This window comes from Danio aesculapii, chromosome 15 (assembly GCF_903798145.1).
Source record: "Danio aesculapii chromosome 15, fDanAes4.1, whole genome shotgun sequence".
NCBI lineage: Eukaryota > Metazoa > Chordata > Actinopteri > Cypriniformes > Danionidae > Danio > Danio aesculapii.
In genome coordinates this window covers 2,681,706-2,702,724 of record NC_079449.1, presented here as the reverse complement: position 1 = coordinate 2,702,724, position 21,019 = coordinate 2,681,706, and the positions used below count along the sequence as shown (strand labels likewise).

General features: G+C 36.8%; 1 protein-coding gene across 1 annotated transcript in view; it reads right to left on the bottom strand.

The window, feature by feature from the left end:
* wu:fb16f03 (eukaryotic translation initiation factor 4 gamma 1) overlaps positions 1 to 21,019 on the bottom strand; it is a 114,105-nt gene that overhangs the window by 54,991 nt on the left and 38,095 nt on the right. The window contains exons 9-10 of the mRNA XM_056474039.1: positions 8,459 to 8,551; positions 2,957 to 3,899 (exon numbers count right to left, since the gene is read on the bottom strand). Of these exons, the coding sequence (XP_056330014.1) occupies positions 2,957 to 3,899; positions 8,459 to 8,551 (1,036 nt within the window). The remainder of the gene's footprint in view (positions 1 to 2,956; positions 3,900 to 8,458; positions 8,552 to 21,019) is intronic.

The following is a 21,019-nucleotide window of genomic DNA, read 5'->3' as shown; positions in this document are numbered from 1 at the left end:
GTACATGTGTGATGACAATAAATTGAATCTAATCTAATCTAATCTAAACAGACTCCATTAAAACATAACGCCGTCTTAATCAAGGCTACTACCCTTCAACATTTCTTATTATTGTTCTTATCAGTTACTATCATAACTATCTTTACGCGTGCTGTACATTCCAAGTTAGTTTTAGTCCTCATGTCGCGTTCAGACTGCATGATTTTCAAAGTAGTGGCGTCACAGATGTTTTCACACTGCATGACTACTCAGAGTAGAGTTCTGTCACTGCTGTGTTTACACCGCAAGATGGATTGGCGACAGGGGGGTTTCACACAGCATGACTTTATCATAAAACAATCGCCGACATCTTTGTCTCGGTCCACATACGACCACAGACTGCATAATCAAAATTATATCAAATTTAATACCTTGCAAAATGGCACTTAAGACGTTTTAATCATTTTTAAGGGCCTTAAATTTCTCTACATTGATTTATCAACTTCAATACCTCATGGTAGGGCTGTGCAATTAACCGAAAATTTGGTTTTGGTTCCGATTTCGGCTTCTAACGATTATGAAATAGCATTAATGGAGATAAGCGATTATTGCATCATATACCGCCTCCTTTCCAGTTGTACACATTTGTTGCTCTGCAAAGCTCAGATCCACGTGAACATTACTAAAAGCATGTAGTGTAATGTAACGTTTGCAGCCTGTGATGCGCATAGTTCACTGATGTACACTCCAATCATTCATGTTTTAATAAAAGTGTGAAAGAGCGCACGCTGTTGAGTGTGTGCGCACTCAGCCTCGAAGACGAGCGGAGCACACACATCTAACGCCATCTTAATGCGATCGCTTTAATGGTCAAATACATGCACGTGTCAGAGCGTGGTGTTTAACAAATAAACAAAAGAGTTGAGAAGACATGTGAAAGAGAAACCATTTCTGGACCGCACAGTTCTTAAAGTGACAGCACAATATTTCTCCTGCCGTCTGTTTTTATTGTTAATCAAAACAACAAAAGGAGAAAATCCCTCACTGCTCTTGACTGAAGGACTGCTGGAGCTTTAACTCAAGTTTTTTTCTTACAGTGAAGACGCTTGAAGCACAGTTTGTTTCATATTTTTATTCTAGACCTACTGAAAAAAACAGCCTAAACCAGCCTAGGCTAGTTGGCTGGTTTTAGCTGGTCAACCAGGCTGGTTTAAGAGGGTTTTGGTCATTTCCAGCCTGGTCTTAGCTGGTCAGGCTGGGAGATGACCAGCTAAAACCAGCTTGACCAGCTTAGCCAGGCTGGGAGCCCAGCCAAAACCAGCTATGTCCAGCTTAAACCAGGCTGGTAAAGCTGGTTTTAGCTGGTCATTTTGCATGAAAGCGTCTGTCAGATGTAAATGCTGCATGGAAATGAAGAGTGCCTGAACTGTGCTGCTATTACTGAAACCAGTCTGGAAGTGGCCAAAACCCCTCTAAAACCAGCCTGGTCAACCAGCTAAAACCAATGTTTTTTCTTGACATGTAACGTTAAATGAGACAGCTCAAGCCATCTTGAAATATGTTGTAAAGTCTGGCTCAGTTGCTCACCTGCCCAGCTAGGTGTTTTAGCAGACACACAGGCCCCGTTTACACTAATATGTTTTAGTTTTAAAACGCACAAGTTCTGCTACTGTGATGCCATCCGTCCACACTACGCCGGAGTTTTCGAGCGCCGAAGAGGCCGTTTGCATTCTGAATCACTGCTGCTCTGTCTCAGTGTGGATGAGGGAAAGTAGAGACATCTGAAAACGAAGGCGGGGCTGCAGACATTCGCCTATCTGATTGGGGCTTTTTCGTCAATATTAAGTAGCCTACACACAGTTCAGTCTTGCATCCTCTCCTTGTAAGTTCAGACTTCGCATGTTTGATATGGAAAACAAACTCCCGAGGACGCGTTGAGTAAATCTTCAAAGAGAACAGTGTACTATAACCTCATTCACATCATCCTGGATACGTCGTTTCACTTTCCTAACAATAAAATGAAAACCTGATTTAAGGAACTACCCATTTTAATTTTGATATTAACAACAGAGACAGCAGAAATGTTGAGGCGTCGTGTAGCTACATATTGATATGAGCATCATCTTCACTGTATGCATATTTATAACAAAACGGTGCCTTTAACATCACTGCCTCCTTTCATTTTCATTAAAAATACGAAACACACCCTCTCTTTGCTGAATATTAGTTTAATAATCAATAACGGCCATTATAAAAGTAGAACGTACAATAAGTTTATATAACATAGGAAATAAAGGCGTAGACGTGGTTACATTAATTATTAACTTATCTTTGCGCTCAGCCAAAACACGTTACCTGAGAACAAGTAATAAATTTCAAAAGACTGAAATCAGGGAATATGTGGTTAGATATAGACAACAAGATGAGTTAAATATCACGTGGCACAAATATAGTGAGATTAGATCCAGCGGTAGATCCTGAACAGTCTGACGAGCACAGCTCTCATCTGGGTAGATATGCTGCAGCACATGCCAGAGTGTGTGTGTGGTCACATGATGTGTGTTTTCAGTGGTTTGGTGTGGACGGAGAGTTGTTGAGAAACGCTGGGTGAAACGCTAGTGTGTACGCAGATCGTTTTCATTCTAAAACGCCATTTGAAAACTGAAACGTATTAGTGTAAACGGGGCCATAGATGACTGTGTCATCTGCATATAACTGGCAGTTAACCCCTGGGCAGCAATCTGGAAGATCATTTATGTACATTGTAAACCACAATGGGCTAAGAACAGACCCTTGAGGTACTCCCATATTGTTAGAACACACAGAAATAAACAAACAAATAAATTAAAACGACTTATAATATTAAAGAAATTCAATAAAATGGACTAAAACATAAATACTAAAACAAAACCTGAATCAAAACCCAATAAAAGGCCAAAAATAGTAATAAAATGGGCGTCGTAATTTGGGCACATACCTTGCATAGTAGTCTCAGAGGGCGTGGTCTGTGTAGGGGGCGTGTCCTCACGCTCTTCAGTCGGAGGGGGTGTGGCTTTAGAAGCAAACGTGATGACCTCTGACGTGGCAGTGACAGGTGGCTCTTTGATCAGCGGTTCCGTGGTCTCCTTGGCAACAACAGAAGGTGTTTCCTCGACCACAGGCGGAGTTTCAATGAAAGGTTCAATAGGAATCTCCTTGACAACAGGAATCTCCTTGACAACAGGAATTTCCTTGACGACAGGAATTTCCTTGACGACAGGAATTTCCTTGACTTCTTTGACAACAGGCGTCGTTTCCTTGACTACAGGCTCTTTCACATCAACTGATGCAGGCGTCTCCTTGGCAACCACAGGCACCTTAACGACAGGAGCGGGAGTCTCCTTGACAATCGTTGGAACAGGCTCCTTGACAACCGGAGCTGGCACTTCCTTAACAACCACAACAGGAGTCTCCTTGACAACCTGAGGAGGGATTTCTTTGACTGTCCTATCAGGGATTTCCTTGGTAACCGGTAGTGCTTCCTTAGTGATGTCGGGCTCTGCGATTGGACTTACGTCTCTGTGGGCGGATCCCACTGGGACGCCATTGAACAGCTGGAGCTCTTCAGGCTGCGCTATTGGAGACTCAAGCGATGGCTCCAGATGTGGGGTTGAGATGGGCGGGGTTATTGTTACAGGTCCCTCCTCTTTTATTTGGGTGGGTGTGGCCTCTGCACCGTTAGAGGGGGGCGGTTCCACCAAAATGGGTGTAAAGTGGGCGTCGTCTACAGGTGCTGGAGGCGGGGCATCTACAGTATCGCTTATGGGACTGGTAGGGGGTGGAGTCGGAGGTGTGTCTGGTATTGGGCTTTCACCTGGAGGGATGGGAAACTCCGCTCTGCTTGTCATGATGACTGTGGATGTGATGCTATCACCGTTGGGCTGTGCATATTAAATACAAGAAATATACATATATGAATTATTTGTAAGTCATTTGGAGTGATACAAGTGTGATTTGGGCTCTGCAATATGACAATATAAATGGACAAAATAAAAAGTCATATTCGTATTTTGCTCTATCATTTATTTTGTGGTGTCAAAATAAATTGTTTACTGTAATTTAGCTTACCCACTTCCTCTATAGCAGCGGTTCGCAACAGGGGGATCCCGGCCCACAAGGGGCACTCAGCGAGCTTTGTGGGGGGTCGCGTCATATTTAATAAAATTTCTTATTAGTGGACGATTGTTCATTTTCTCCCCTAGCTCAGTGGTCCTCAACCACCGAGCCGCAGACCGGTCTGTGGATCAATTGGCAGACCGGTCTGTGGATCAATTGGTACCAGGCCGCATAAGAAATCATTAATTATTTCTGTTTTATTTGTTATCTGAGTCTGAACCATCTTTTATTTTGAAAAGTCATTTATTTTGAAAAATGACCGTATTCTCTCGCTTACATCTCGGTCACTTGAGCCCCCAAATTTAACCCACAAGCAGCAAAATGAGTAAGAAACAGACATCTTTGGAATGTTTCTTTGCTAGGGGGGAAAGGCCCAGTGAAAGACACTCGAACTGCCAAGGTATGGGTCCGCAACCCATTTGTCAAAAAATAAAAAATAAATAAAAATCAGGTGAATCCAGCAAGGCTGTGGAAGATCATCAACCGCTGGAGCTCGCAAATGACAGCTGCATTTTAGGGGCCGTTCACATACCGCGTATTTCTATAGTTTGCACAAGCTTGTTGTTTCCAATGGAGGTGTGCGGCTTGTGCGCACAAGTGGCGTGACGCACTCGTGCCAATGAATCCCGCAAGCGCACCGCTAGTCACGTGACAAGAATTGACCGATCAGCTACAGCTTGTATGGAATATTCATATTTCGGTAAGACTAATTTTCTCAGACAAACACAGAAAACACACTGCACTGCAGAACTTTGTAATTTTCTCCACAAATAAAACTTGTATCAGAGCAACAGCAATGTTTTGTCAGCTTGTCATCCTATGAGAAAACAGTTGCTGGTTGCCTAGCAACCTACGAAACAAACGTATGAGCGATAATATCATTAAATGTGGAGGGAGGCCTTACAATATTTTCCAGGGGAAAAGGGGGTCTCAGGCAAAAAAAGGTTGGGAACCACTGCCCTATAGCGCATGTGTTTGGACTGTAGGGGAAACCGGAGCACCCTGAGGAAACCCATGCCAACATGCCGAGAACAACGCAAACTCCACACAGAAATGGCAACTGACCCAGCCGAGGCTCGAACCAGCGACCTTCTTGCTGTGAGGTGACAGCGCTACCCACACTGCCACCCATGTATGCATGTATGCATTATATAATCCCCTTATGATTGTCTCTACTGCTTATGTAATCTACAATAGATTTGGCAATACTTTGTAATACATTGTAAAAAGCTTGATAAGTGCATTACAAGCAATGCTAATGATGTAATTCGATTACTTTTCAGATAACTAGCAATGTAACGCATTACTTTTTGCAAATTTAAGAAAATATTAGGGTTTTCAACATAGTACTACCATCTCTTATATGTAGATATGTATTAAATAATTACTTTTTTCAATTTTATTGATCGTTTATGTGTGCAATGGATGGCAATACTTGATAAGCAGTGTTGTGGTGTAAGGCATTACAGGTAAAGCTAGTTTTGTAATCAGATTACTTTTTCAAGTAACTAGTGAAGTAATGCATTACTTTTTCACTTTATTTTAATTATTTAAAAATAGATATGTTTAATATGTATTTTATTATCACTTTGTAATGATTGTATTCATTATGTAATCTGCAATGCTTTGGCAATACTTGACAAGAGCATTACAAGTAATGCAAGTTATGTAATCAGATTACTTTTTCAGATAACTAGTAAAGTAACGCATATATTTTTCATTTCTAAGAGAAAACTCTGATGAATTAAAACTACTTATAATCTTTAAAAAATCAAATAAAATTCACAAAAACGTAAATAAAACTATTTGTGATGTCAAATTACATTGTTTACTGTAAGTTTTCCATAATTTCTATGAATTAGGGTTAAGTATATATATATATATATATATATATATATATATATATATATATATATATATATATATATATATATATATATATATATATATATATATATATATATATATCTCATAATCAAAATATAAGATGGCTTCTATTTTGAAATGAGATTTTTGTCATATTGCACAGCCCTATTGTGAACAAATAACGACAGAATATGAACACCAAATGAAAATGTAATGATGTAAATGACAAAAACATTTCTGGCTAATGAAAAAAAGGTTTCAAGTCATTTGGACTGACATTAGTATGAATAACAGATGACTAAAATGAACATTAATAAAGCAAGTAAATGAATAAAACTTCAGCTTACATAAAGATTCAATAATGAATCATGTGGGCTGACATTATTGAGGAAAAGATTAAACAATCATTATTTTTCAAAGTAACAAAAACTCATGAGTAATCTGGACTGAGATGAGATTAAGTAAATGATTTAATTATATCGATGAGCTAGTGTCTTTGTTCTTTGCTAAACAGATAATTATACATTATCTGGATCAACATGATGAAGAAAATGTTAATTGATGTTTTTTGGCGAAATTAAAAAGATTAAGTCATTTGGACATGAAAGTAAAGGATGACAAACTATTTTAATTTACGCAAATGAAAATTACATGTATATTGTGTCATTATTGTTTGCAATATACTTATGCTGACATTAGGGTAACTGCATGAGATGTTCTACAAAATTAAATTGAATTTACAGGTTTCTTAGTGACAAAACGATGATAAAATATTAGCTTTCTTTTATTTAAAAAAATTGGTAATTATTTTGACAGACAAAAGAGCAGGTAAAACTGTAAGACTGACACTAAACCACATAAATGATATTGCTATTCAAAGGTCGAAGTCCTACATATATAGAGTAAATTGTACAGTGTTTTTGAACCTTACTATAGTACTGTATACTTTCTATATTATATCATTTGCAACACTTAATTGGTCTAGATGGGATATGCGGCCGTCTGGAAGTGTGATTTGCACATCAATATAGCAGCATTTTTTATGACACTGTATAATGCTGTGTTCACACCAGACGCGGAATGCGCATATAAATCAAACTATTCGCTTGTGATCAGACGCGCTAACATTTAAAGTGTACTTGCTTCATTCATGCGTCAAGTCCGCTTCATTCGCGTGTCAAATTCACTTCCCAACAGACGCGGATTCACGTGATGGGCAGAGCAAGTGACTCTAGCTTCGTTGCTAAATGGCTAATGGGATTTTATTGAGAGAGTAGCTGTGTTTATGTGCTTTATGAAGGCTGAAAAACTGTGTCGATTCATTTGGAGCAGTGTCTGAGTCCACTAGAACCTTTCAGAGGTGTACACTCCTCCTGAAACTATACCTGGATGATGGAAGCATTTAGCGGTGCTTCTGACTGAGCCGAGCCCAGTTTGATGAACTGCTGTCTGTGTCGGCAGAAGGGACACCCACAACAGGCACTACGTCATAATCACACCCCCACAAGAGCAATGTGCTGATTGGTTAACGTGGCGTGAATGTCCGCTAAAGTTCAGATTTTCGAACTCGAGGGACTCGCGTTGAACGTGTCAATCGCGCAAAACGCTCAACTCGCCCGGAGTCATTCGCGCGTACCGTGCCACAGGATGTCTATTTACGTCTTTGCATTGACTTAACATGTAAATAACTCACGCTTTATGCTTCTTCCGTGTCTGGTGTAAACGCAGAATAACAATTATTAATATTTTTACGTTACTGTGATGGTTGGGTTTAGGGTTGGGGTGGGGATAGACGTTAATTAAATACAATAAATGGGAAATTTAATAAATAATTCTTGTTAATTTCCGGTTAGCAACAACCTACTTAATGAATGTTGCATCGTACTGTAGTTTTAACCATAGTAAACTGACAAACTCAAAAAAATACTGTAGTACACTTTAGTTTTTGCTTCAGTAAACTGTGGTGTACTGTGGTATAACATACCCTATAGTCATTTGTTTATATTGCTATAGTTGATGCGATCTGTTGTGGGGATTCTGTAGTCGCCATGGTAACACAACTATAGTAATTGATCTGTTGTGGTGATTCTGTAGTCGACATGGTAGCACATCAGCTATAGTAACTGATCTGTTGTGGTGATTCTGTAGTTGCCATGGTAACAACTACTATAGTTGTGTTACCATGGTGACTATAGAATCACAACAGACCAATTACTATAGTTGTTACCATGGCGACTACAGAATCACCACAACAGATCAATTACTATAGTTGTTGTGTTACCATAGCAACTGTAGAATCAACACAGCAGATCAATTACTATAGTTGTTGTGTTACCGTAGCAACTGTAGAATCCCCACAACAGATTATTTAGAGTACTATACTATAGTATGGCTCAAAAACACTACAATGTTTACTGAATTACTATAGTAATTTTTATTTGGGCTGAGCGTGATTTACCTGTGGAGGCGTCGGCGTGGAGCCGCTGCGTCCTCCTGACATGATCTCCTCTGTGATGTCACGACCGCCCTGGTTCGGGTCTCTGATCCGGATCTACACGCATGCACACAGACACACATATTAAATCTATAGTAAGTAATTTCCACCACTAGAGGGCGCATATTAACAACAACCAATGGCACATTTTAATGATGAGTGACTGAGTGTGGAATCATGGGAGTTTCTCCAGCAGAAATCATGTTGATGATGAGTAAAGTATTGAACACGTAATATCATGGTAGTATGAAGCAGAGTAAGACTGAAAGCTGTGGAATTGAAATGCTGAAGAAATTGCTGATGAGAGATGAACACTAAACTTTTATTATGCCACAGTCCACCGCTTCGGGTTATTCTGCTTGTGATCACATTAAGAAGCTGTTTTATCAGACTAAATACATTTTAGGCTTCTATTATAAGGCTGCCCTCTACAGTCTAATAAAACAACACATCACAGGTGTAGTTTACCCAAAAACTTTAACTTCTATGTTATGCGTGCTTGACGTACATATATATGACGTATAGCGTAAGATGAATTATTAGCAGAAGGTCCGGGAAAAGATGTGTCTAGAAAATTTAGAACATTACAGTGTTACAAATTTAGAATGTTGGTGAGAAAAATTTAGATTCAAATGTTTAGAATGTTACAGTGTTACAAATGTAACAAATTTAGAATATTACAAATGTTTAGAACAAAGGTCTCAACTCAATTACTGGAGGGCTGCAGCTCTGCACAGTTTTGCTCCAACCCTGATTAAACACAGCTGATCCAACTAATGAACGTGTTTATAACTCTTTTAAACACCTCAATCATTTGGATTAGCTGTGTTTGATAAGGTTGGAGCAAAACTGTGCAGAGCTGCGGCCCTCCAGGAATTGAGTTTGAGACCTGTGGTTTCGAATGTTACAGTAGTACAAATGTTCAAAATTTAGAATGTTACAAATGTTCAGAATGTTACTGTGTTACAAATTTAGAACGATAGTGTTACAAATGTAAAAAATGTTACAGCGTTATGAGAGTAACAAATTTAGAGTATTAGTTTTACATTTACATTACAAATTTAGAATAATAGTGTTACAAATGTTTCACATTTAGAATGAGTGTTACAAATGTTTCAAATTTAGAATGATAGTTACAAATGTTACAAAGATAGTGTTACAAACGTTTCAAATTTAGAATGATAGTGTTACAAACGTTTGAAAGAATGATAGTGTTACAAACGTTTCAAGTTTAGAATGATAGTGTTACAAACGTTTCAAGTTTAGAATGATAGTGTTACAAACGTTTCAAATTTAGAATGATAGTTACAAATGTTACAAAGATAGTGTTACAAACGTTTCAAATTTAGAATGATAGTGTTACAAATGTTTCAAATTTAGAACGATAGTGTTACAAATGTTTCAAATTTAGAATGATAGTGTTACAAATGTTTCAAATTTAGAATGATAGTGTTACAAATGTTTCAAATTTAGAATGATAGTGTTACAAATGTTTCAAATTTAGAATGATAGTGTTACAAATGTTTCAAATTTAGAATGATAGTGTTACAAACGTTACAAAGATAGTGTTACAAACGTTTCAAATTTAGAATGATAGTGTTACAAACGTTTCAAATTTAGAATGATAGTGTTACAAATGTTACAAAGATAGTGTTACAAACGTTTCAAATTTAGAATGATAGTGTTACAAATGTTTCAAATTTAGAATGATAGTGTTACAAACATTTCAAATTTAGAATGACAGTTACAAATGTTACAAAGATAGTGTTACAAGCGTTTCAAATTTAGAATGATAGTGTTACAAATGTTTCAAATTTAGAATGATAGTGTTACAAATGTTTCAAATTTAGAATGATAGTTACAAACGTTTCAAATTTAGAATGATAGTTACAAACGTTTCAAATTTAGAATGATAGTGTTACAAATGTTTCAAATTTAGAATGATAGTTACAAATGTTACAAAGATAGTGTTACAAACGTTTCAAATTTAGAATGATAGTGTTACAAACGTTTCAAATTTAGAATGATAGTGTTACAAACGTTTCAAATTTAGAATGATAGTGTTACAAATGTTTCAAATTTAGAATGATAGTGTTACAAATGTTTCAAATTTAGAATGATAGTGTTACAAATGTTTCAAATTTAGAATGATAGTGTTACAAATGTTTCAAATTTAGAATGATAGTGTTACAAATGTTTCAAATTTAGAATGATAGTGTTACAAATGTTTCAAATTTAGAATGATAGTGTTACAAATGTTTCAAATTTTTAATGATAGTGTTACAAACGTTTCAAATTTAGAATGATAATGTTTTTGTAACAAAAATATTTTAAAAAATTGAAATGAAAAACTCAATGACTTTACACAAGAAAACTTATTAGCTTCACATTACTGCATAACGTCACAGTATATTATTCGTATAAAGCCGTGTACATGTCTGCCCTTATTACGTCTTGCTTACAAACAGATCAAACCACAATCCACTTCATCCAAACATCAATCCACTTTATAAGACACGTGTTAACCTCCTGGTGGCGAATGGGCTAGTTTGATCACAGATTTATTCATTGGAAGCTTCAAAATAAAAGTCACTCTCCAACAACATTATATAGCATGGAAGAGCCAGGATCAAATTTAAAACAGACTGTTCTCATTTGACAGAAAGAAAAAAAAAAAAAATCGGTCATATACACCAAGAGTGACATGGGGCTGAATAAATTATGGAGCCATGTTAATATCTGGGTGAACTATTCCTTCAAAACCTCATTGCTGCTTCTGTTTTCTATAAAAACCAAACCAGAAAAGCAGAGTGTTTGACACCATTAGCATAAACACACAGGACACACTCCGTCTCACCAGTTCAAACTGATTATTTCTCTGGATTTCAGCATTATTCAAACCATTTGAAATACACGAGTCAGCTAAATATATATCACACTGTTTCAGTTGCTTTCTGCCTATATTTACTAAAATCTTACATATCTTGTCTTTAACATGCACCACATGGAAAAGTAAATCAGCCACCATGTAAACAACAACAACAACAGCAGCAGCAACAGCAATCAGCCAAATCCAAGACGCTTCAGAAGTGTCGTAAGACAGCAAATATGCAGTGAATGTTTCTCTCTCACACACAAACACACACCATAGCACCTTATAAAGAAGAGAATGCAAAAAACGTACTGACTGTTTGTACAACTTATCTAGTGCAGTGAACAGCACATTGACTCACACTCTCTCGCTCACACACACACTCCTACCTTCCTCCCCTGGCGTGGAGAGGCTGATCTCTGCTAGGCCTGGTTCATCCTGGGGCCGGAGTTAAAACTCAGCCTAACTCGGACACAACGAACTGGGCAGAACATTCACACGCAGGCTGGGCCGACCAGGGCCTCAAACTCTCTCACACACACACACGTACAGGAGAGGAGGGAAGGAAAAACACACTGAGAGAAACAGAGAGAGAGAGAAAGAGAGAGAGTCTGGTCTTGTGAAATGAGTGCACTGGAATGTGGAACGCCCACCAGTCACCAGAGACACACACACACACACACACACACGCACAGACGGGGGTGGAGACCGAGAGCCACGTGGAGCCACTGAACTGAACCTACAGACTTTTCACTTAAGTTTTGTTCCCTTGTACTTTCTATTCGCTAAAAAGTCCTGAAATAAAATCCACAACTGTTTCCTCAAAAATATGAAGAGTGGAGTAATGCAGCAATAAATAAGATTACACTACAAAACTATATTAAAATAGTATACAAATGACAAAATTACAAAAATAATGACATATATGAGGAGTTTAGATGCAAAAGCCTCAAAGTGCCATCTGACATCTTCTAAAATGAGCATTTCCTCAGGCTCCCATGTCTTGATTTGGTCATTTCACTTTTATAGGAATGAATAGGTTATTTTCACTGATTTTAACTAAACATAAACACAAGAGGCTGTGAAAAATCTTCATTATAGAAGAAAATTCCAGATGGCACTTCCAGAGGTTTTTGCATCTGAACTCTTCATATATAATCAATACTGCATTTATTTGAGTAGAAATGGAGTTCAAATATAATTAATCTGTTTTATTAAGAGCAATTAGTATAGAATATGTCTTATACTATATATTACTCTTAATAAACAAAAGATGAGAACAAATGTATTGTGGACTATAAAAGTTCTCATAAAAAATATATTATATACAGTTGAAGTCAGAATTATTAGCCACCCTGTTTATTTTTTCCCCAATTTCTATTTAACGGAGAGAATATTTTTTTCAACACATTTCTAATCATAATAGTTTTAATAACTCATTTCTAATAACTGATTTATTTTATCTGCCATGATGACAGTAAATAATATTTGACTAGATATTCTTCAAGACACGTCTATTCAGCTTAAAGTGACATTTAAAGGCTTAACTAGGTTAATTATGGTAAAGTTAGGGTAATTAGGCAAGTCATTGTATAATGATGATTTGTTCTGTAGACTATCCAAAACAAAAATAGTTTAAAGGGGCTAATAATATTGACCTTAAAATGGTGTTTAAAAAATTAAACTGCTTTTATTCTAGCCGAAATAAAACAAATCAGACTTTCTCCAAAAGAAAAAATATTATCAGACATACTGTGAAAATTTCCTGAATCTGTTAAACATCATTTGCAAAATATTTTAAAAAGAAAAAAAATAATAAAATTCAAAGGGGGGCTAATAATTCTGACTTCAACTATGTGTGTGTGTGTGTGTCTGTCGCTATACATATATATTATTAATATTATTTTTAATTCAAGATATGGAAAAAAAGTTATATATAAGTTATATTCTCTTAATGTCATCAATTAATTCTTGTTAAAGAAAATATCTGAAATAACCAAACATTTTAAGTTTGACTGATTTAATGCTTGAAATCCAACAAAATATATACATTTTCTCGGAAATTCTTACTACTTTGAAAATATTTCACATGTTGGCAGAGAAGATTTACACATTTTTGAACATAATAGTTTTAATAATTAAAGGCTTTTGTCTTTGATGACGATGCATATTTTTCATGATACTAGTATTCAGCTTAAGTGACAATTAAAAATAAATAGATTATATATATATATATGTATATGTATATGTATATGTATATATATATATATATATATATATATATATATATATATATATATATATATGTATATGTATATGTATATGTATATGTATATATATGTATATGTATATGTATATATATATATATATATATGTATATATATATATATATATATATATATATATATATATATATATATATATTCTCAATAGTGAATTTATTTGATCAAAAATAGTTCAAATATAGTTACAGGGTTTATTAAGAGCAATTAGTATTGAATGTCATCTTTATACTAATTACTTCTTATAAACAACAAATCTAACCAAATTTATTCTGTTGATTTTTAAATTAAGAACAAATGCATTGTAGATGATAAAAGTTCTCATAAACATATTTAATATATTTATTTTTTATTCAAGATAAATGGAAAAAAAAGTTACTTAAATTCTCTTAATGTCATCAATTGATTCTTGTTCAAAATATCTAAAAAAACAAACAAACAAATAAACAAACATTTAAAGTTTGACTGATTTAATGCCTAAAATCCAACAAACAAAAACATATTTTCTCTGAAATTCTTAATATTGAGACGATTTAGCACATTTTTAAACATAATAGTTTTAATAACTAATATCTTGTCTGATGAAATAGTACAATACAATACAAAATAATAGTATTCAGCTTAGTGACGTATAAAGGCGTAACTAGGTTAATTTAAGTCAATTAGGAAAGTCACTGTAGTCACAACAGTGGTTTGTTATGTAGACACTCAAATAAAAATATATACTATAAATATTATTGATCTCAGCAGTATTTTATATTTAATTTTTTACAATTCCAGTCAAACTAAAAGCACTAAAACTTTCTCCAGAAAAAATAGGCCACACTTTAGGTGCACTCACACTATGCTATCCGAACTGTGTCAGGGCGTGTTTTCACAAGTGTTCGTTTGAAAAGTGTGAGTGCTCTGAATCGGCCTTAGGCGCGGTTCAGTTGGCTGGCCCTGGCCTGGTTAGAAGAGGTGTGCCAGAGCACGGCTTGGTTGGGCTTTGGCACGGTACTCTTGTAGTGTAAGTGCAAAGCGTGACTGAGCCCGAAACTGAAGATACAACATCACTTTTGAGTGACTGTTTCATATGCATTTAGTAATCATTCTTACTGTTCAGTTTATTAAAGACGCAAACCCCTCGCTGAACATCAGCTGCACCTTCAGAAAACCTCCTAATACCTGCAGCACGAGGACTTTATAAAAGTTTATGAGCGTCAAAAGTGCTGGATCTGTCCAGCAGAAGATCTAACTGTGTCACTGCATCCTACACGACTAAAAATACTACAAAGCAATAGAACTAAAGCAATGTCCACTGTGCTGAGCGAGAGCGCTTCTGTTCTGTTAAACTGAACAGTCGCATCATCGATGACATAAGCATGCTCCAGGTTGGAATGTGAAAAATACAGTGTGAGTACAGGCTGAGGGGAAGATGGGAAGGGGGACAAGTGTGCTTCAGCTTCAAGACAACACTGCCTAGTGTGGGTACAGTCTTAGTTAATGCACTTACCAAAGTGAACATGACATTGGCTGTTTCTCAATATGCATTCTTGTCTATACTTGCGTTCTTGTGTCCTCGTGAAACGTCATCAACCGTTACCGAAGTACTGTTCCAATTTAAAAGTTCACCTATTGCCAAGTACAGATAAAATTCCCAGATGTGTTCTAGTGATGGGAAGTTCGGATCATTTTACTGACTCGGATCTTTGAGTCTTGTTCATCGAGATGAACGAATCTTTTTGAGTCATTTGGTTCATTTTGCCAAAATATTATTAAAATGTTACGAATTGCTTTCAAACACATCTACAACTAGCCCAAAAGGTTGATCACACGTCAAATAAGTCATAAACAGAATACTTTAAGAAGGAGAAAATAATAATTCAATATTGACCTGCTCTTTTGTCTATGAAGGTATTTTTGTCTCTTTGCTCAGCTCACCTCTTCATTTGTCAGTGGTTCGTTTACGTTACACTGACAGTCACATATAGTCTTAAACAATGTACAGTCTGAGCCGATAGGAGCCATGATGATTAGTTCACCTTTCGAGTCTTCTGGTTCTTGAGTCGTTTGTTCATTACGTGATAGAATGACTCAAACCCGAGGACTCGAGAGGTGAGCAGATCAAATCTCTTTCCGGCTCTAAACGCATATGATTGGCCCGTGAGGAACGAATGACTTAAACCCGATAGAGGACTCGAGAGATGAACGGATCAATTCTCTTTCCGGCTCTAAACGCAAATGATTGGCTTCTGCCTTTCCGCGATGAGCGAATGACTCAAACCCGATAGAGAACTCAAGAGGTGAACGGATCAATTCTCTTTCCGGCTCTAAACGCATATGATTGGCCCGTGAGGAACAAATGACTTAAACCCGATAGAGCCGTGTTTCACAACCCTGTTCCTGGAGGCACACCAACAGTACATAATTTGGATGTCTCCGTTATCTGACCCATTAACTTCAGGTGTTGGAGTCTCTTCTGATGTTATGATACGATGATTCAGGTGTGTTTGATTAGGGAGAGGTTAAAAATGTGGACTGTTGGTGTGCCTTTAGGAACAGTGTTGGGAAACACTGCGATCGAAGACTCGAGAGGTGAACGGATCAATTCTCTTTCCGGCTCTAAACGCAAGTGATTGGCTTCTGCCTTTCCACGATGAACGACTCGAGACTTGAAATGAATGATACCTCCTGCACAAATGTACGCACGCGCGGATGAACGACCCATCACCAATGTGTACTTGTTCTGCCCCTTTTGCCAAGGATGCATCGAATGCATTGCAGCGCAACCAGTGAAAGCTAACGGCGGAGGAGAAAACCTACACGGTTTTAAAAATACTCCTCTGTTGTGTCACAGAATCGTTGTTCAGACTAGAATGTAGTTGTTTTAAACTCGAATCGGCAATTTATTTATAGAGATATCGCGTCTTTGGAGATGTGTCTCAGCTTATGCGGACTCTGACCCCCAGCCTGTCAGCGGGAGCCAAGAGCAGCTTTACATCAGCCAGTCCATCACGGATGTTCAGCAGGATCTCATCTCTACATTGTAGTTAAAACATTATATTTAAGACATCTTGTGCATATCTAACGGACAGATTTAGGTCTTTTAAATATATTATTTGCTCTCAGGTGTTTTATTTTGGCAGTGTTATTTTGTTACGTTTTATAATTGTCTTTAAATATGTTACTGTGTTGTTTGTCTTCGTTTACTAAATTGACTAACGTTATCTTTATTTCCTATTATTCACGTCTTGTACTTCATACTTGTATAATGTCCATTGTAGTTTATTAAATCTGATAATAAAAGACACTAGTCTGTGTATAATAACCCATTTCACTTTACATTTATGGTTATTTAAGTTTATATTTTCATAAATCTAAAATATTCATTCATAACATTGATATAATATTAATTATATTGCCGTGCTTTACATAATTAAATCATTTTATTGTTAATGTACAGTGAAACCGATCCACGGTGAGGTAAGTGACGCACACTGCCGTTCCATTTGAAGTACCACCTGACTTGTGTCCTCGCGTCCTCTGGAGTTCGTTCTTCCAAGTGTGAACTTGGCAAGTCTGAACTTCCAAGGACGCAAGTCCAAACTTTGCATACTTGATATTGAGAAACAGCCATTAATTACAGTATTTGTTCATGCTAGTTTATGAAAATAAAGCCACTCATTGTTAGTTCATGCTGACTCAATAATGACTTAATAACGTTAACAAGCATGAATTTGGATGTTAATAATGCATCAGAAAATGTTGAACTATGATTAATAAGTGCTGTACAAGTGTAGTTTTTAATTAGGTCATGTGTTAGTCCATTGTTACGTCCCAGGACGTATTTGTTTCTGTTGTTTTTTTTCTCTTTCTTTCACTGCTACACCCTAGTAGGAGCTAATGACCATCACCTGCTGCCACTTATGAACCACTCCGTGATTGGAGGACGAGAAAAGCAGTGGGCATTTAAACAGCAGTTCTCCACTAGAACAGTGTGTTTTTGTGTGTGTGTGTGTGTGTGTGTGTGTGTGTGTGTGTGAAGGCTTTGTTTTTGTGAGGCTTTATAAATATATATTTAGTTTGATTGGGTTAGTAGGGAGGAGGTGCCATTTTTCTTTTTGTAACCATTTTCTCCTGTTTAAGTTAGTAAGGGAGTGAGAGTATTTTTGATGTATTTTTCTTTTCTTTTCTTTGATCGAATTTTCAGTTCTTCCCTTTCTCTCAGTTAGAGAACGTTTGTTTGTTGTTTTGGCTTGAACCCCCTCTTGAAGCCTTTTTCTTTTGGAACCCTCCCTTAATCCTTTAATAAATATTGTTAATCTTTATTCAAGTTGCATTTTCTTTGTTGTTTAGTCCTTTGAGAAGTTGCTCATGTAACCTCATTACATCTCATTACTCATGTTATACGAAAAGTTAAGTCAATATTTTCAAGATAAAATATCCCTAAATACACATACAAACATTTTTAGAGATCCCTTGATATAATTTGTATTACTCAAAACTGTTTGATTAAAGTTTATGAAGGTATATTTATAATAATGTATAAAATATTCTGATTTTTAAATACTTATTTTAGTAGAGTGGCCATTAAAAATTGCTATTGCACTGTACACACACATGCAGTGTTATATTATACATTATCCTTACTCTATTAAACAGCACTTGGGTAATATTTGAATAAGAGTTTGGTCTTCAAGTGTATATTTGTTCATGCATATTATTATTCAAGATATCATTGCCTCTCCCTCTCTCTCTCTTCATCCTCCCTCCCAGCTCTTCTCAGTTTCTATTCCTCAGAAATGAACTCGTGAGAGCTCAAAGTCCAGAGCAGATTTCCAGCTGTGAGTTCCCAGAGCGCCAGATAACAGCAAAAACCCTCTAAACACACATGAAACACCAGTGCCATTTCATGCAGACGACCTTTAAACGGAGGGGGAAATCAAAAATGACAGATGCAACGTTTCTGAAGGCAAAAGCATGACGCTGCGTTTTTGTGCCACTGTTTAAGCTGAAGCTGCTGATATAAGGCATGATTTATTCCTTACACTGCATTCCAGTTGTCAAATGAGGGTTGTTAAAAAAAGCTTTTATTTTGGAAATGAAACTTAACAGATGCTTCTATAAAACCTTTAAAACACACACACACACACACACACACACACACACGATAAAAATGAGACTTAACCCTTTGATGATAATTAAACCTGAATGTATGATTCAGGAGGCGGAGACAGTCAATTTTTTCAAGACAAAATGTCTCTAAATACACATTCAAACTTATTTTAGAGACTTGATGTATTTTGTCTTACTCAAAAGTGTTTCATTAAAGTTATATATTAATATATAAAATATTCACATTTTTAAATGCTTATTTTTAGTAAATGTAGCCATTAAAAAAAATTATATATATACACACTCAACGGCCACTTTATTAGGTACACCTGTCTGACTGCTCGTTAATGCACATTTTTAACCAGCTAATCAAACGGCAGCAACTCAATGCATTTAGGCAAGTAGACAAGGTCAAGACGATCTGCTGTTCAAACCGAGCATCGGAATGGGGAAGAAAGATTTAAGTGACTTTGAATGCGGCATGGTTGTAGTATTTCAGAAACTGCTGATCTACTGGGATTTTCACACACAACCATCTCTGGAGTTTACAGAGAATGGTCTGAAAAAGAGGAAATATCCAGTAAGCGGCAGTTCTGTGGGCGCAAGTGCCTTGTTGATACCAGAGGTCAGAGGAGAATGGCCAGACTGGTTCCAGCTGATAGAAAGGCAACAGTAACTCAAATAAGCACTCAATACAGCCGAGGTCTGCAGAAGAGCATCTCTGAACACACAACACGTCCAACCTTGAGGCGGATGGGCTACAGCAGCAGAAGACCACACCGGGTGCCACTCCTGTCAGCTAAGAACAGGAAACTGAGGCTACAATTCACACAGGCTCACCAAAACTGGACATAGAAGATTGGAGAAACGTTGCCTGGTCTGATGAGTCTCCATTTCTGCTGCCACATTCAGATGGTCGGGTCAGAATTTGGCCTCAACAACATGAAAGCATGGATCCATCCTGCCTTGTATCAACGGTTCAGGCTGCTGCTGGTGGTGTAATAGTGTGGGGGATATTCTCTTGGCACACTTTGGGCTCATTAGTACCAATTGAGCATCGTGTCAACGTCACAGCCTACCTGAGTATTGTTGCTGAGGTATGTTTTGTTTATTAATTGATTTATTTGGAAAATGTTAGATGTTTTGTGAATGTTTGTTGAGTTTATTTTTCTGTTGTTTCTTTTGTTTGTAGTTTTACGGTGCTTTGCTGCTACAGTGCTACACCGAACTATGATGCTATGTGCAAAGAAGTTTGCGCTATGAGATCACCAAGCTGGTAAAGATGAGAACTGATGCTTGCACGTAACAAAGAACTGAGACAATGAAGATTTCGGCGATGAAATTTATTGCATCCAAGTAAACAATTTAAACGCACCCGTCAAAAACTCTCTGCCTCCTTATTGAAGCTGAAGGGCTGCTACAACTGGTAAGGTGTACCTAATAAAGTGGCCATTGAGTGTTAAATAATATAAACACATACATAATCACTGTATATGAAGCATCTTTTAAAAACAGGGTAAAGGAGCAGTCCCACAAACATACTGTCACTCAATGACACTGGAATACCCTGTCAGAAAAGTCTAGTGGCTGGGAATGAGCTGTTTACAGTGTCTGCTATAATGTTAACGCTGTTTTGGTGTGTTTACATAGATGAATATAGCCACTGTGTAAATGCACAGTATAGTTACGATCTTATTGCCACATTATATCGTTATGATAACATGATATATGCCTTCAGTGATCTCCTGAAGATAAATACCAAAAAATAACACAACTGGAATAACTACAGCAGTCACAATCGTCTGATCTCATATGAAGCAAGAGATTGCGAGGACATATGATAACGTGTGCAGGTGCTGTAGTGCTGTCCTATTTTTTAGGGGTATATTTTGAAGCCCTTTCCCTTCACACTCGGATTTAAGGGTCCAAAGGGAAGAGGAAGAGGTAGGGGAACAAAAATAGAATTGGGATTGGGCCTACATCTCTCTAGCTCATGACAGATCTACTGCCAATAAATGCATATCCACCTATGGAGATAATGAATGGGAACATATGGAACCTGTCGGTTACATTCTATGCTGTTACCATGGAAGTGAAACCTGTATCTCGGCAACCAAAGTTCTAATTCTGAGATTCAGTCTTTGATGAGTCAGATCAAACTTTATATTTGGCTTTAAACACATCACCTCAACAGCATCCTAAAAAGCAAACGGCTGCTTGACAAATTCACCTACATATACTGCATCTCTGCAATTCCATCAATCGTTTTTTATG